We start from the raw sequence: 17,264 nt of genomic DNA, 5'->3' as shown, positions 1-17,264 counted from the left end.
AGCGTCCATGTAACGGTTTCCTGGTGGGCGTGATTGGTGGGCGTGGCTTGGGCGTAGCGAAGGTGCGGTCAATTTGCATATTTGTCTATTATAAGGTAAGATAGCTAAAAGATGGAAACAAACAAAATATCGTAACTTTTAAGCGGTTAAACAAATGTGGTGTTATCCATACATACATTGCAATATCATTCAGGCATAAAAAGAAACAGTTCTCACCCAACTGGGTATCAAACCTGCACCTTTGGGTACAGGACAATGCTCCAACCACTGAGCCACCAGGCCAGGGCAAAAGAAACAAAGCTCTGATACATGCTACAACACAAATAAACCTTGAAAACATGCTAACTAAAAGAAGGCAGGCACAAAGGTCCACATATTATTTGATTTTTATTTATATGAAACATCAGAATAGGCAAAGCCATAGAGCCCAAAATAAATTCATGTTTGCTAAGGACTCAGGGAAGGAGGAATAGTAATTGCTAATGACTATGGATTTTCTTTTTGGAGTGATGAAAATATTCTGGTTTAGATTCTGATGATTGTGCAACCTCGTGAATATACAAAAACACACCCACTGAATTGTATACTTTCAAAGGGCAAATTTTGTTATATGAATATTATCTCAATTCAAAAAAATTTAGCCATAACCTTTGGTTATGACCAAAAAACTGAAGGGGTTTAGAATTTATAATAAAATCACCTCATTCCATTTCTCAGATTTTACAAAAAAACTAAGACATAAGGGGCAAAGCAGAGCTGGAATTATTATACAAGATATTTCTATCTCAGTTCTAAGAAACAAACCCACTTTAATGAACAGATCTATTTACAAAGGACTATACTCTTTAAATATGTTAAAATCTATGTCCTAAATTTCTACCACCTCTTTTTAAGCTCCAGGACCCTGATTGTTAACCATTAATAAATATTTTGTTAAAGGCAAAACAGCAACTTCGCAGGTATTTAAAAAGCACTTTAGCTCTGGCCAGAGAGGCACTGGTTGGGCGGCAGCCTGTGCATCAAAAGGTTTCCAGTTTGATTCCCAAAGTACGTGCCTAAGTGGTAGGCTTAATCCCCAGTAGGGGATGTGCAGAAGGCAGTTGATCCATGTTTCTCTCTCTCCCCTCTCTCTTCCTCTCTCTAAAAATAAATATATTTTTTTTAAAGAAGGGGAAAAAAGCACTTTAAATAGCTAAAAATTTGCTCTACTGTCATTCAGTTTAACATATTTCATATATATTTTTTAACTGTTTTAATTGATTTTATTTATTTATTTATTGGTTAACCTTAACCTGAGGATATTTTTCCATTGATTTTTAGAGAGATTGGAAGGGAAGGGGAGAGACAGAGAGAGAGAAACATCAATGTGAGAGAGGCACATCAATTGGTTGCCTCAGCCAGGGGTATGTGCCCTTGACCAGAATCGAACTTGGGACCCTTCAGTCCATGGGCCAACACGCTATCCACTGAGTCAAAGTGGGTAGGGCTATTTTTATTGATTTTAGAGAGAGAGGAAAGGAGAGGGATAGAGAGATAGAAACATCTACAAGAGACGTCAATTGGCTGCCTCTTGGACGCCACCTACTGGAGACAGAGCCTACAACCTGGGCATGTGCCCTGACCAAGAATCCAACTGGGACCTCTTGGTTCATGGGTAAATGTTCAACCACTGAGACACTCTGACCAGGCAATATATATGTATACACATACACATACATACATACACACACACCCCTCACCAAGGATATGTTTTTATTGATTTTAGAGAGAGAGAGAGAAAGGGAGAAACACTGATCCATTGCCTCCCTTAAGCGCCCAGACTGGGGATCAAACCTGCAACCTTTCTGGTTTATGGGATGACACTATAACCAACTAAGCCACCTGACCATGGCAACATAGTTCAGATATTTAATTAAACATTAATTAATTAGGGCTTTTAGAAAATCCCATAGCATTGAATTTTTGAAATGCTGAACCAACTTTGCAATGCTTCAAACTTGTGCAAAATTATCGAAATATATTTCATATTGAGTTTTTCAAAAGTTAAGCCACTACTACCATTGAGAGTTTGGGGTCTATATTTCCTCTCACAGAACTAAGGAGAATTGTGGCTACTTCAACCAACAGAGTATGGTGCAAGTGAACTTTCCAAATTCCTGACCCAAAGAATCAGTGAGCTGACTAAAATGATTATTGTTTTATGTCACTTAATTTGGAGTGGTGTGTTATACAGCAAAGATAATTGGAACAGCACATGTGATTTTTATAATAAAAACAAGCAACTCTTGTTTCCTCTTTTCATAGCACTGTATAATCATATACATTCCCCCACCAAAAAAACAGAACAGATATAAAAATACATGTATCTATGTAAGTATGCATTTATATATTAAAGAAGACAAGAAAATGGCATGGTTTTCCAATCATCTAAAAACATAATCTAGCTTGGCTGGTGCTGCTCAGTGGTTGAGTGTCAACCTATGAAACAGAAGGTCATGGTTTGATTCCTGGTCAGAGCATAAGCTGGGTCGCAGGCTTGATCCCCAGTATGGGAAGTGCAGGAGGCAGCTGATCAATGATTCTCTCTCATCACTGATGTTTCTCTATCTCTCTCCCTCTCCCTTCCTCTCTGAAATCAATACAAATATATTTAATTAATAAATAAATAAATGAAAATACAACCTAATATTCTACTATGTCATAGATTCAAAATGCCCCCAGGGGATATCTTGAAGGTAGATACATACATCAGCTTAGGCTTCCAAAAATGGTATGGTTCTTAAAGTTTAGATGCAATTCCAGGTAATTTTTCCTGTATGGTCTTGCCTTAAATAGGATTCATCCTAAAACAAGTGTTTTCTGATTACCTAGATTGTTCTCATTAAGGATAGGTTTGGCCTTGCTGGTAACTTTGATGATTTTCTTGGGCCTTACGTGTATCTTCTTGATTTGATCAGGATGATTTTAAGGATTAAATGAGAAGACATGAAAAGTCCTAAGCACAGTATTAGGTACAAAAGAGATACAGTATCTCTGAAAGTTAGCTTTAGGACTCAAGACTATTGCTTAGTAGCTGCAAAAGAGAATAATCACATACTGATAGTAATCCGAATTTCTAAGTAATATTTTACAACTTTCGGTAGACTATTTTAAAACTTAGGCTTAATATGAAACATAACAAACTCATGGTAGGTACAGTAATATTTTAATAGAGGAGGCAATTTTTAAATATTTACCTTGATCAAATATTTTTCCCATCTGTCTGCTGTAACGGATTTGCCAATCTTCCTCATCAACTTCAAATGAAGCTCCACCAATTCTTTTGGTACTTAAAATGAAGAAAAAATACTGTTAGCAAACAAAATTTTCTTAAAAATTGTAAACATTTAAATTATAGAAAAAGAACATTCCTCAACACTGAATAATTTTTCAAAAAAGATGTGGATTTTAACTATCTCTTGGATCTCTGAGTCAGAAAAGAGTAAACTAGGGCAAGAAACAACTGAAAATTACTTCCTTAAAGATGAGTAGGTATATTCACATTTTCTTCCAAAATATCATCAAGTAGTAGTAAACTCAAATGTCAACTGTGGACTTGTGGGTGATCATGATGTTGTCAGGGTAGATTCATTGATGGTAACACGTGTACCACTGTGGTACAGGATATAGACAGTGGGGGAAGAGAACATATGGGAACTCTCTGTACTTTATGTTCAAATTTTCTGTGCATCTAAAACTGCTCTAAAAAATAAAGTCTATAAAAAATACCCCATTAAGTAAAAGTACTTAATATACAACTAAAATTTCTATTGTCTTTCATAGCACATATTTGGTTTCTTTTCTGAGACTGCAGACCAACATAGATTCATAGAATTACCGTAGAAAGAAATCAAGGAACATATATTCCAAGTTGACAAATATCTCAGAAGTAATCTAATAGTTTTCAAACTGTTTCAGAAAACTGCTCTTCCAATCTATCCCTTATCTATTGTGCTAAACTCTTCTATAGCATCCTTACAGATGAACGCTTGATAACCTTCAGGAAGGGAAAATTACTTACCTCCAAGGTTCTAATTATTAGAAAGTGACCCTTACACAAAATCAAAATCTGCCTTCCTCTCTGGTTTTTGCTCTTTTTCTCTTATACTTTCAACTCCCCTTATATTGGAACCTTTAAATATTTGAAGATTGTTTTAACTTTCTCCAGATTCTCTCTTCTAACTGTAACAACTGGAGTCCCTCCAAATATCCCTTGGCCATGATCTAATTATATTGTTTAATTATATTAATTAGATCTGAGGAAAATGAAGCACACACACAGACATTCAAGTTTAGCATTTCCCAAATACCAAAAACCATTAGTAACCTAAGAGAAATCAGGGTATACTATCTAGAAAGGTTTCATAATCAATATGTTGGGGAAATGCTAGATTTTTTTTTTTTTTACCGCAGAACTTCTTGAAGCCTTTATTGATTGTTGCTATGTGCACAGTGAATATCCAAGATAGGGACATAATTTGCAGCACTTCCTAATACTATATTTAATTATGGAACCTTTTTTTTGGGAAACACACATTATCCTGTAGGATACAATGCTCTGAAGTACAGTATGGGAAATGATGGACTAATTCTTTTCAGTCATTCTTTCAGACTCCATTCTCCATTAAAGCTACTTCCAACTTGTAAGGACCTTCAAATATAAACACATTCAGCCATTCAACCAATTTTTGTAGGTCCACTATTAGTAAGCAAGAAATAATCTCTACCCTTAATGAGCCTACTTAAGTGAGTTGGAAGTAAGAAAAGCCAGGAGAGGTGGTTATAGACAAATAGACAGACAATTATATTAAGCCAAGACCTGAAGTATGGGATTGAGAGTGGAGTGGAAAAAAGGGAGTGAAGGACATTGCCTACAGAATTAACTGCAGATACAAAAAGCTGAAAAACAAAGTGATCATGAACTGGAGGCATGAAGATAGACAAAGGGCATGATCATGCAGAGCCTTATAAGGCTAGGCTAACAAGAACACATTTTATTTTAAAAATTTAGGCAAGAGAGTGCTCTGTGATTTAGAAAGATCTCAAAAATTTCAGGAAAATATCAATCCAGAAAGATGAGAGTCACCTAAACTAAGGTAGAAGTGGTACAGAGAGAAGTGGGCAGATCTGAGAAATGCTTAGGAAACAAATAATAAAACTTAGTGATTGACTGGTTATGCAAAGTAATAAAGAGCCCAAAACTGAGGCACTGGCCTAGGGAATGAACTAGATGCCAAAGATAATACATTAGGAAGAAAAAGATCTGGGATCAATTATTAGCTGCAGCACTTAAACAAGGGGACTATGATTCTAGTTCAGTCTTTAAACAATGAATCTCAAAATCCTCATCTTTAATAAAGGGATGTATTTGTTATCTTACAATTTCAAAACTATAAAACATTACATAGTGTATTTTTAAATATTTTTTACTTATTAAGGTATTACATATGTGTCCTTATCCCCCCATTGTCCCTCCCTACCCACCCCCCCACTCGTGCCCTCACCCCGCTAGGGTCTGTGTCCATTGGTTATACTAATATGCATGCATACAAGTCCTTTGGTTGATCTTTCCCTCTTCTCCCCACCCTCCCTGCCTTCCCTCTGAGATTTGACAGTCTGATTGATGCTTCTCTGTCTCTGGATCTGTTTTTGTTCATCAGTTTATGTTGTTCATTATATTCCACAAATGAGTGAGATTATGTGATATTTCTCTTTCTCTGACTGACTTATTTCATTTAGCATAATGCTCTCCAGGGCCATTCATGCTGTTGCAAATGGTAGGAGTTCCTTCCTTTTTACAGCAGCGTAGTATCCCATTGTGTAGATGTACCGCTGTTTTTTAATCCACTCATCTGCTGATGGGCACTTAGGCTGTTTCCGAGTCTTAGCTATTGTAAACTGTGCTGCTATGCACATAGGGGTGCATATATCCTTTTTCTATCCCACTTTACAAATGTAGTCATAGTTGATTTAGGCATATAGAAATAGGTTATATATTACTTGATTTTCTTGTTAGAGCACTGGTGTTTCTAGTTTCTTGGGATATATTCCTAGAAGTGGGATCACTGGGTCAAATGGGAGTTCCATTTTTAGTTTTTTGAGGACACTCCATACTGTTCTCCACAGTGGCTGCACCAGTCTGCATTCCCACCAGCAGTGCACGAGGGTTCCTTTTTCTCCTCGCCAGCACTTGTCTTTTGTTGATGATAGCCATTCTGACAGGTGTGAGATAGTACCTCAATTGTCGTTTTGATTTGCACCTCTCGGATGATTAGTGACTTTGAGCATATTAATACTGTCTGTATCACATAAAATACCTTTATTTTTATTATTGATATTTGGGGAACAAAGGTCAGTTCCAATTTCTCACTTTTCCCCAAACAGTAAGTGTTTTTTGTTTTTTTAATCCTCACCCAAGAATATGTTTTTATTGATTTTAGAGAGAGAGGAAACAAGAGTGAGAGAAACATCAATCCGTTGCCTCCTATATGCACCCCCTCAGACCAGGATTGAACTTGCAACCTAGGTATGCTCCCTGACCAGGAATCAAACCTGCAACCTTTCAGTGTACAGGATGATGCTCCAACCAATCAAGCCAAACCAATCCACACTGAGCTGGGTGCTTCTAAACAGTGAGTCTTGATGATTTTGCCTTCCTACATCTCAAACCTATTCCCCCGTTTCTCTAGGATATCACTGTACCTTCTCACTTCAGAAAAATACCTTTGGATAATCTCCTATAATCAAACCAATCCTCTAAAACTAGCTTTCATGTCAGTTCCCAGTTCATAAATATGACTTATGGTCCCTAAATACCTATATAAACTCATCCAGATTTCTTTCCATGGCCTCAAAGTCCCAAGTTTCAGTGTCAACCTAATTCCAATCCTTTCTCACTTCTACACTGAAATCCTTGATTCAAATAATTTAGGCCTGTTCACTATCCACTAAGCATACATACCTAGTTCACTACCTATGTGGGCTTTATTCAAGTCCTCCAGCTTACTGTTTTCTGCCCACTTGAAATATACTCATCTTTCAATTTCTGGTAGATAAAAATCCCAAAAGTCTCTGAGATAGCTTTCCAATGATTCCAGCCAACAGCTTTGTCCTTGGAATGCCCACAGTATCAATACTGTCTATATCACTCATTTAGGAGTTGGCTAAAAGCTTTGCATTATTTATGCATATCCTCCATATCATATAGATATATAAAATCACACAAAAATTTGATACAATTGCAAATGTTTTTAGAAATCCAGAGTAAAAAAATATGCAAAATGTTTTCTATCCCATTTTATAAATGTAGTCATAGTTGATTTAGGCATACAGAAATAGGTTACATATTACTTGATTTTCTTGTTAAGGGCACTGGCTCTTGCAAAGCACTGTCCAATAGAAAATAAGATGAGCCACGTGATTTCAAATTTTCTAGTAGTTCACTCATAAAAGTAAAAGAGATATACAAATTAATTTCAATAATATATTTTAACACTGTATTCCAATGTCATTTCAACATATAATCCATACTTAAAATTTCAGATATTTTACATTTTTTACTTGATTTTTAAAATTTACTTTTTAAAAATGAGGTATAGTTGACATAACATTATATTAGTTTCAGGTGTACAACATGATTTAATATATGTATACATTATGAAATGATAGCCACGATAAATCTCTTATAGTTACAAAAAATGTTTTTCATGTTATGAGAGTTTTTAAGTTCAATTATCTTAGCAACTTTCAAATATTCAATACAATAATATTAACTGTAGTTACCATGCTGTACATTTAATCACCATGACTTATTTATTTTATAACTGGGAGTTTGTACCTTTGGACCTCTTTCACCTATTTTTACATGCTCTTTTTGTACTAAGCATTCAAAACATATTGTGTATTTTACACTTATAGCGAATCTCAATTCACACTAGCCATATTTCAAATGCTCAAGAGCCACATATGGCTAATGGCTACTGTATTGCATCGTACAGAGTTAGAATATTTAAAACTAAAATTCATGCCCTGGCCAGTGTGACTCAGTTGGTTGGAGAGTCGTCCAGTATACTGAAAAGGTTGCATGTTCGATCCCTGGTTGGCTTGGGTACGTAGGGCAACCAGTCGATGTTCTCACACTGATGTTTCTTTCTCCTTCCCCTTCCCCTTCCCCTTTCCCTTCTTCTCTTTCTCTTTCTCTTTCTCTCTCCCCATTACCCTCATTCTAAAATCAATAAGCATATCCTCCAGTAGGGGGGAGGGAGGGAGGAGGAGGAAGGAACTAAAATTTATAATTCACAATTTACTTACATATTTTGCAATGTAATTTATATGTAACATTATATTAGTTTCATGTGTACAACATAATGATTCAATATTTGTACATATTGTGAAATAGTTACCATAATAAATCTATTTAACACTCAATTTAATTATATTTGTTGTTATAAATAGAACTGACAAGCTGATAACCTTTATAGACACTAGTACCTCTCAATATTTTGTCAATTAACAATAAATGCGCATAAATGTCAGTAGAAAAATTAATCAACATTATAGTTAAACTAGAGGCCCAGTGCATGATTGAATCATGCACGTGTAGGGGGGGAGCTGGGTGCCTGAGCGGACAGGCACCCAGCTCCCACGCTTTTGCTTTTGATCGCTGGTGCACCAGGCCTTTCAGAAGCCTCCAGCGCCGTAGAGGCTTCTGAAAGGCCTGGTGCCTGAGCGGACAGGCACCCAGCTCCCACGCTTTTGCTTTTGATCGCTGGTGCACCAGGCCTTTCAGAAGCCTCCAGCGCCGTAGAGGCTTCTGAAAGGCCTGGTGCCTGAGCAGACAGGCACCTAGCTCCCACGCTTTTGATGGTCTGCGGTGGGACATGAGCTCGCTGCCCCAGAGGCCCTTCTGTGCCGCAGCACAGCCATGGCGCAGACGCTGAGCTCGAGCCACCGCTGGCGTCGTGAGCTCAGCGTCCCGCCGGCCCAATTGGCCGCCACCCCAGCCACCCCGAGTCCCACCCCCCGTGCCTCCTGGCCAATAGCGGGCATAGCGAAGGTACGGTCAATTTGCATATTTGTCTATTATTAGGTAGGATTGAAAATATTAAAATTCCCATACTTTGTACAGCCAACCCTCAGTATCCATGGGGAACTGGGTTCAGGACTCCCGGGATACCAAAATCCAGATGATCAAAGTCCCTTATATAAAAATGCATTGCATTTGCATTTAACCTATACATATCCTCCCCTATACTTTAAACTATCTCTAGATTACTTATAATTACCCAATACAATGTAAATGCTATGTAAATAGTTGTTTTATTGCATTGTTTAGGGAACATTGACAATAAAGTCTTGTACATGTTCAGTACAGATCCAATTATTGTAGGTCTAACTACATAGTACATGTCAGCAACAATGTAACAGTTTTTTTAGAATCTTTTCCATCAGCAGTTGGTTGACTCCCCAGATGCAGAACCTGCCGATAGGAAGTACTGACTATCCTATCTAATAAAGAGGGAATATGCTAATTGACCATCACTCCATCACAAAGATGGCTGCACCTACAGCTGAGGCCAAGTTCCCATAAGGAGCCTTAACGAGCAATCAGCAGGGACCTGAGGCTGCGCTCTCCCCCGACCCCATGGGGCTTGACAGGGGACCTCAGGCTGTGCCCCCCACCCATCAGGGCTTGACAGGGGATCTCAGCCTGGCGTCAGGCTGGGGGACCTCAGGCTGCACCCCTCGTCCCAGTGCCAGGCCAGGGGACCTGAGGCCACGCCTCCCGCCTGGCGGGGCTTGATGGGGACCTCAAGGTGCGCTTCCCGTCCTGGTGCTGGGCTGGGGGACCTCAGGTTGCTGCTCCCCACCCCAGCGCCAAGCTGGGTGACCTCAGATCGCACCCCCTACCTGGCGGGGCTTAACAGGGGACCTCAGGCTGCGCCCCCCCCCCACCCAGCAGGGCTTAACGGGGGACCTCAAGGTGCACCCCCAGTGCTGGGTCAGGGGAACTCAGGCCGAGCCCCCGCCCAGCGGGGCTTGATGGGGGACCTGAGGCTGCACCCCCCTCCCGGTGCTGGGCCATGCCCCCCACCCAGCGGGGCTTGACAGGGGATCTCAGGACATGTTCCCACCTGGTGGGGCTTTATGGAGGACCTCAAGGCATGCCCCCCGCCCTGGTCTGGGCTGGGGGACCTCAGGCCATGCCCCCCGTCCTGGCGCCAGGCCAGGGGACCTGAGGCTACGCCCCCTGCCCGGCAGGGCTTGAAAAGGGTGGGACTGGCCGGGTCTGAATCTAGCCCAATGTGGGGGGAGGGAGGTGGCGGGTCTGGGTCTCTTGCAATTTTGAGGTACATGTGGGTTGGCGGGGACTTGACTCTGGGTCCCGTAGTGTTCCCCAGACTCTGACAGGAGGAAGGTTTTCATATACATTTTACTAATTTTCTTTCATCTCTGACACTTCTATTATAGAGAAAAGGCAAATAGCAATATTAAATTATTTCCTCTAATTAATCCCCTTTTAATGTGCACGGAAATTTGTGCACCGGGTCACTAGTACTCTATAAAAACAATGTTGTATATTCAATAGACCATTGTATGATAATGGAAATAGTCTTTATATGCCCTTTCCAATATAGTAGCCATTTTAGTGACTAGCAAAATGTGACCACTGAGCACTTGATATGGAGCTAACAAAACTAAAAAACTAAACATTTAATTTTAATTAATTTAGAAGATTTAAAAAGCCACATATGACAAGTAACTATAGTTTTGGACAATGCAGCTGAAAATTACCAATCATATTTTTAAAACACATAATCACTGTCTAAAATATACAAAGAATATGCAAATTCACTCATCACCTGAAACACTTTCTAAATACCGTATTTTCCGGCATATAAGACGACTGGGCGTATAAGACGACCCCCAACTTTTCCAGTTAAAATATAGAGTTTGGGATATACACGCCCTATAAGATGACACCTGACATGTAAGACGACCCCCGACTTTTGAGAAGATTTTCCTGGGTTAAAAAGTCATCTTATACGCCGGAAAATACGGTAATCTCATTTTTAGAACATTAGGTAATTATTAACATCCCTCTAAAGAATTATCTATTTACCAACTTCATGTTATTCTGAAAAATATAGGGGTTTTGTTGTTTGTTTAAATATATATATTTTTTTTATTGATTTCAGAGAGAAGGGAGGAGAAAGACAGAAACATCAATGATGTGGGAGAGTCACTGACTGGCTGCCTCTCGCATGCTACCAATGGAGACCGCAACCCAGGCATATGACCAGGAATTGAACTGTGACCTCCTGGTTCATAGATTGATATTCAACCACTGAGTCACACTGGCCAGGCAAAAAATATAAGTTTCTTCCTAACGAAACAAAAAGCTCTACCTTTTCACATGCTAGATTTGATACATAGCCTTTAACAGACCTGTTTCCTAAGGCCTCAAGGTGAAAGATTCTGAAGCAGAAGAAAAGGTCAGAGGCTGTGTGAATTCATGGAAAACCTGGCAAATGATGTAGGTATGAAGCAACAATTCCAGACTGCATTACTGATCCAAGCACCAAAGATGTTCTATATTCTGACATTTTTCTAAGTATCTTTCCAGTACCAAACCTTAAGAATGCTGCTGAGTCTGCAATGTTACTTAAAATTCTTTTTAGGTGAAAGTTTATAACAGCTCATAATTAAATGACCTAATTATTCTAATTTCTCAATAAAGTCTTTTACTTAAACTTCCTCTATGCATATAAACATAAATATAATTAGAGCCACAAGAATAGTTGATTTTATGAAGGCCACTGATTAAGAGAGCATTGATTTTAGATATAGTGATCGGAAGATAAGCTTACAGTAAAGTTTTAACTACTGGCCAGTTTTTACAATCTCTGTTGGGGAAGCACAGTTTTAGCAATAATGAGACTAGTTCCACAAGCTATCTGATCCTTAAAATAACTATTATACATTTATATACCTTATCTTCAAAGAGTTCATTTAATCAATCGTCCTAAAGTTTTCTGAAAAGCAAAGAAATGGTTCACGACTATTGCTCTGTAGGGGAGGAAAAGTAATTTTCCCCCTACCCTTTTGGGTTCTGGTTGGAATATCCTTGTAATAAAAACCAGAAGTACAGGAGAAAAAAACCACGAAAGTTTAATGACATGCACACTTCATGTACACAGAGAGAGACCCAGGAAAACAGGAGTAATTTGCCAAAATGGCTGAAACCACCACCTTAAATACCATCTTCAGCTAAAAGGGATGTTACCTGGAAAAGCATGGTAAACAAGTGTAAGGTAGTTATGAAGATTTAAGTCGTGATCTTTTGTATTGATAAAGAGTTTGCAGAGGTAAGGTCATCCCTTTCTTCGAGTATAGTGAGGGAGAAATCCCTAACAATAGAGGTTTCCCTTATAAATGTAAATATATTTTACAAAGATTAACTTCTATTTGGTTTTCAGAACTTCTCCCATGCCTATGGTCTCTTAAAATTAACCAGTCTAAAATAATCCTTGTGCCAAATAGACATATATGGGGTAACAAATTATCTTCCCCTATAACTCCTAAGTAATAAACCTGTTACAGCATGTTTCTGTGGTAAATACTGAAGGTAAATGTAACACAGTGATATTTGTGTAATGCATTGCACTACATCATGACAGCTACAACATCACTAAGCGACAGGAATTTTTCAGCTTCATTATAAACTTACTGGAGGCCCGGTACACAGATTCGTGCATAGGTGGGGTCCCTCGGCATGACCTGCGGGGATCGGTCCAAAATTGGCAGTCTGACTTCCCCCGAGGGGTCCCAGATTGCAAGAGGGTGCAGGCGAGTCCAAGGGACCCCAACAGTGCACGAATCTGTGCACCGGGCCTCTAGTATGCATATAAGATCTTTGGTTAATCTCTTCCCGCTCTTCTTCCTCCCCTCTGAGATTCATCAGTCTGTTCCATGTTTCCATGCTTGTGCATTGAGCTTCTGCCCCCTGGTGGTCAGTGTGCATCATAGCTACCGGTCAACCGGTTGCTTAGGCTTTTATATATATAGATAGATGGGAACACTGCCTTATAAGCAGTCTGTTGTTGACTGAAAACTCATTATACATCACATGACTATATGCATATTATGAAAAACACTAGACAGAGTCAGGAGAAAGAGGAGCAAACCTCAATTTTCTCATCCAAAAATGGAGTTGTACCAGATGATCAAAGTCCTCCTGCTCTAATATTCAATGTTTATGTCTATGTATGGAATCAAGTATTTATTTATCTTATAATAATGACAGCTAATCATGGGATATTAGAATTTTTTAACTGAAAGCAAAGATCTAATTAACACTCTCTAACAAAATGGAAAACTAAGCAACTAAGATGTGATGTGAACTGCCCAAGTTCAAATAGAGGCCAAGCAAGAGACCAGACTTCTCCTCTTCAAATCCAGGGCTCTTTAGAATGTTCTTTTAAATATCAAATGGATGGACCTAACATACAAATCAAACCTCCCTTTCCGTACAGCTGTTTCTGGGTTTTGCACCTACACACTGTGAGACATTATCCATTTCTAAAACGTAATCCAACAGTTGCATAGCAACAGAAAGACTATTACTACTACTTCCAACACATCCTTTTTCCCCAACAACTTTATTGAGATGTAATTCACATACCATATGATTCATCCATTTATAGTATACAAGTCAATGATGTTAATGATTAATTTTGTCATAATATACACAACATAAAACTTGTTAAAACCATTTTAAGTGTACATTTCAGTGGCTTTAATTACATTCACAGCATTGTGCAACCATCGGCACTATTTTCCGATCCATTCCCATAGTTAAAACTCTTGAAAAAGTCACTCCACTTCCAAATTGCTTTATGGAAAATTTATAATAAAAGCAAAGTCTACTATAGTATATATTCTCAATAGAAACAATATTGATCCCAAGGGGACAAAAACTGGTACTTGAGGGAGGCAAAAAATTCCAGATAATGGTTTATGGTTTTCCACATCTTAACACTTTCTGACAAAATCTTATTCCTTAGTATTTAATTCCTATTGCTAGAGAGAAAATTTTAAATTAAATTAAAATTAAAATATTCTCTCTAGGGATATGACCATGAAAAAAAGGTTGAGAAATACTATGCTTTAAATTCAAAAGCAAGCACTGTTACTCAAAATATGAAACACTACCTTGAGACAGTGCTCAGACTGCAAAAAGAGGCTGTATCCCACTGAAATCCAAGCCAAGTTGTAAACTGCCTAGCTACCCCTGATTTTATCTTGAACAAGATAATGGAAAAAATTATCATGCAATTTTAATATTTAAATAAAGCAGAAAATTAACACACTAGCTGAAACACTGGTTTTAAATTTACCTTAAATGCTAATAATTAAGAAAAAACAAAAATTAAGTATAAACAGGGGGGAAAGTGGCTAGCGTGGGTCAGTGGTTGGGCGTCAAACTATGAACAAGGAGATCACGGTTTGATTCCTGGTCAAGGGTATATTCCCGGGTTGCAGGCTCCATCCCCAGTGTGGGGCGTGCAGGAGGTAGCCAATCAATGACTCTCTCTAATCATTTATGTTTCTATCACTCTCTCCCTCTCCTTTTTTTCTGAAATCAATGAAAATACATACTGTACTTTCTGGCGTATTAGACGACTGGGCGTATAAGATTTTCCTGGGTTAAAAAGTCGTTTTATAAGCTGGAAAATACGGTATATTGGACTATATTGATGGGATTAGATATAATGGATTAGATATATTGGACTACCATATTTTCCGGCGTATAAGATGACTTTTTAACCCTGGAAAATCTTATACGTCCAGTCGTCTTATACGCCGGAAAGTACTGTATATATTTTTTAAATTACACAGTTTCTAAAAATAAATACAATAAACAGGGGCAATAAAGAGAAAGAAAAGGGTAGACTTTTTGACATCTAATAGTTTTAATTATCTTTATAGTCTCACTTTGTAAATATCTATCATCTACCTCCTCCTTCCTTCTCTCTCCATGATGAGGGCCAGATCCATCTGCCTTTTTCATCACCTGATTCACAACACCAAGCACAGTTCCTGGTTCATTCAACTATCTGATGAACTAGAATAGCGATAAGAAAATAAAGAGAGATGGAGAGAGGGAGAGAGAGAGAGGAAAATACAAATATTCTATAGGTAGACAGAAAAAAAAGAGAGGTCCTATAGATGGGAAAGAGAAATTATCTGAACTAACAGTATGCAGGAAAGTGGTGAGGAACATGAGATGAAAAAGATGGTGAAAGTGGCTTTGGGTTTCAGTTCACTGTGAGAGCCAACAAGTAATATTACTAACCCAAGACAACTTATTTGCAAGTTCTTCCCCCCTTTCTCTTCCTTTCCAGGGAAGAGATGGAAGAACTGAATGCTCTCATGGATATTTATATACAGAAGTAAATAATGTTTATGTATTTAACTAAAGAAATACCTATATATAGTGATTTTCTAACACCAGACCTCTATAAAGCGCCAGGCTTCTATCCTCATCACGTATGATCCATTATTCTAACTAGAGGCCCGGTGCACAAATTTATGCATGGATGGGGTCCCTTGGCCTGGCCAGCGATCGGGGGTGGGGGGGTGGCCTGCCAGGGTGAGGGACCACAGGAAGTTGGCCAGCCGACTCCCCTCCCCCCCCACCCTCCCGCAATCAGGGCAAGCTAACCAACAGCCAATTCCGTGAGGGATCGGGCTCCCTCCTCACTCCTGTCTGAGTTCAGGGTGTGGGTGAACCAGATTCGGGGCTGTCAGGGACCCAACAGCAAGCTAACAAACAGCCAATTCCATGAGGAATCAAGCTCCCTCCTCCTCCTGTCTGGGTCCGGGGTGCAGGTGAACCAGATTCGGGGCTGTCAGGGCCCCAGCAGCAAAGTCTGGGTCAGTGTCCATCACAGCTACCGGCTGGTCATTCAGTCCTAATGGTCACCTAAGCTTTTATACATATACTAGTGGCTCGGTGCATGAAATTCGTGCATGGGCGGGGGGGTGTCCCTCAGCCTGGCCTGCACCCTCTTCAATCTGAGACCCCTTGGGGGATGTCTGACTGTCTGACAGTCGGACATCCCTCTCACAATCTGGGACTGCCTGCCTGCCTGCCTGCCTGATTGCCCCTAACTGCTTCTGCCTGCCAGCCTGATCACCCCCTATTGGCTTCTGCCTGCCAGCCTGATTGACGCCTAACTGCTCCCCTGCTGTCCCGGTCGCCCCTAACTGCCCTCCCCTGCCGACCTGATCCCCCTCAACCGCCCTCCCCTGGCGGCCTGGTCGCCCCAACTGCCCTCCCCTCCTGGCCTGATCGCCCCTAACCACCTTTGCCTCGGCCCTGCCACCATGGCTTTGTCCAGAAGAATGTCCGGAAGGTCTCCCGGTCTAATTAGCATATTACCCTTTTATTAGTATAGACAGATAGGTTTCCCATCCCATCCCACCCCACCCCTGCTGAACTGCAGTTTTGCTTTTTGCAGTCTCAGTTACCCAAGGTCAACCACAGCCAAAAAATAAACAATTAAAAAGTTTAAACTGCATGCCATTCTGAGTAGTGTGATAAAATATTTCATCATCCCAACCCATCCTGCCTGGGTGTGAACTGCCCCTTTGTCAGTGTATCTACCTCATTTAATTTCATCATGTAGGCATTGTACCATCTCACATCATCACAAGAAGAAGGGTGAGTATAGTACAATAAGATATTTTTAAAGAGAACACACTCACATAACTTTCATTATTTATTATAATTTTTGTTACAATTGTTCTATTTTATTGTTAGTTATTGTTAATTTCTTATGGTTCCTAACTTATTTTACAAAATTGTGAAATTAAAAGAACTCCATTTCTTTCTTTTTTAAATATATTTTTATTGATTTCAGAGAGGGAGAGAGATAGAAACATCATTGATGAGAGAGAATCATTGATTGGCTGCCTCCTGCACGCTCCCTACTGGGGATCGAGTCTGCAATTGGGCATGTGCCCTTGATTGGAATCAAACCCAGGACCCTTCAGTCCACAGGCTGATGCTCTATCCCCTGAGCCAATCCAGCTAGGGCAAAAGAACTCCATTTCGCCGAGACCGGTTTGGCTCAGTGGATAGAGCGTCGGCCTGCGGACTCAAGGGTCCCGGGTTCGATTCCGGTCAAGGGCATATGCCTTGGTTGCAGGCACATCCC

The 17,264-nt window shown here is 39.7% G+C and overlaps 1 protein-coding gene across 5 annotated transcripts in view; it reads right to left on the bottom strand.

Annotated features, from left to right (window-relative positions):
• The window catches only part of RSF1 (remodeling and spacing factor 1), a 127,293-nt gene that overhangs the window by 81,634 nt on the left and 28,395 nt on the right, over positions 1-17,264 (bottom strand). For all 5 annotated transcript variants that reach the window (XM_028158334.2, XM_008150009.3, XM_054724590.1 and 2 more), the window contains exon 2: positions 3,237-3,328. In XM_028158334.2, coding sequence (XP_028014135.2) covers positions 3,237-3,328 — 92 coding nt within the window. The remainder of the gene's footprint in view (positions 1-3,236; positions 3,329-17,264) is intronic.

This window comes from Eptesicus fuscus, chromosome 13, assembly GCF_027574615.1.
Source record: "Eptesicus fuscus isolate TK198812 chromosome 13, DD_ASM_mEF_20220401, whole genome shotgun sequence".
NCBI lineage: Eukaryota > Metazoa > Chordata > Mammalia > Chiroptera > Vespertilionidae > Eptesicus > Eptesicus fuscus.
The sequence above is the reverse complement of the archived record's forward strand: the minus strand, read 5'-3'. Positions and strand labels throughout refer to the sequence as shown.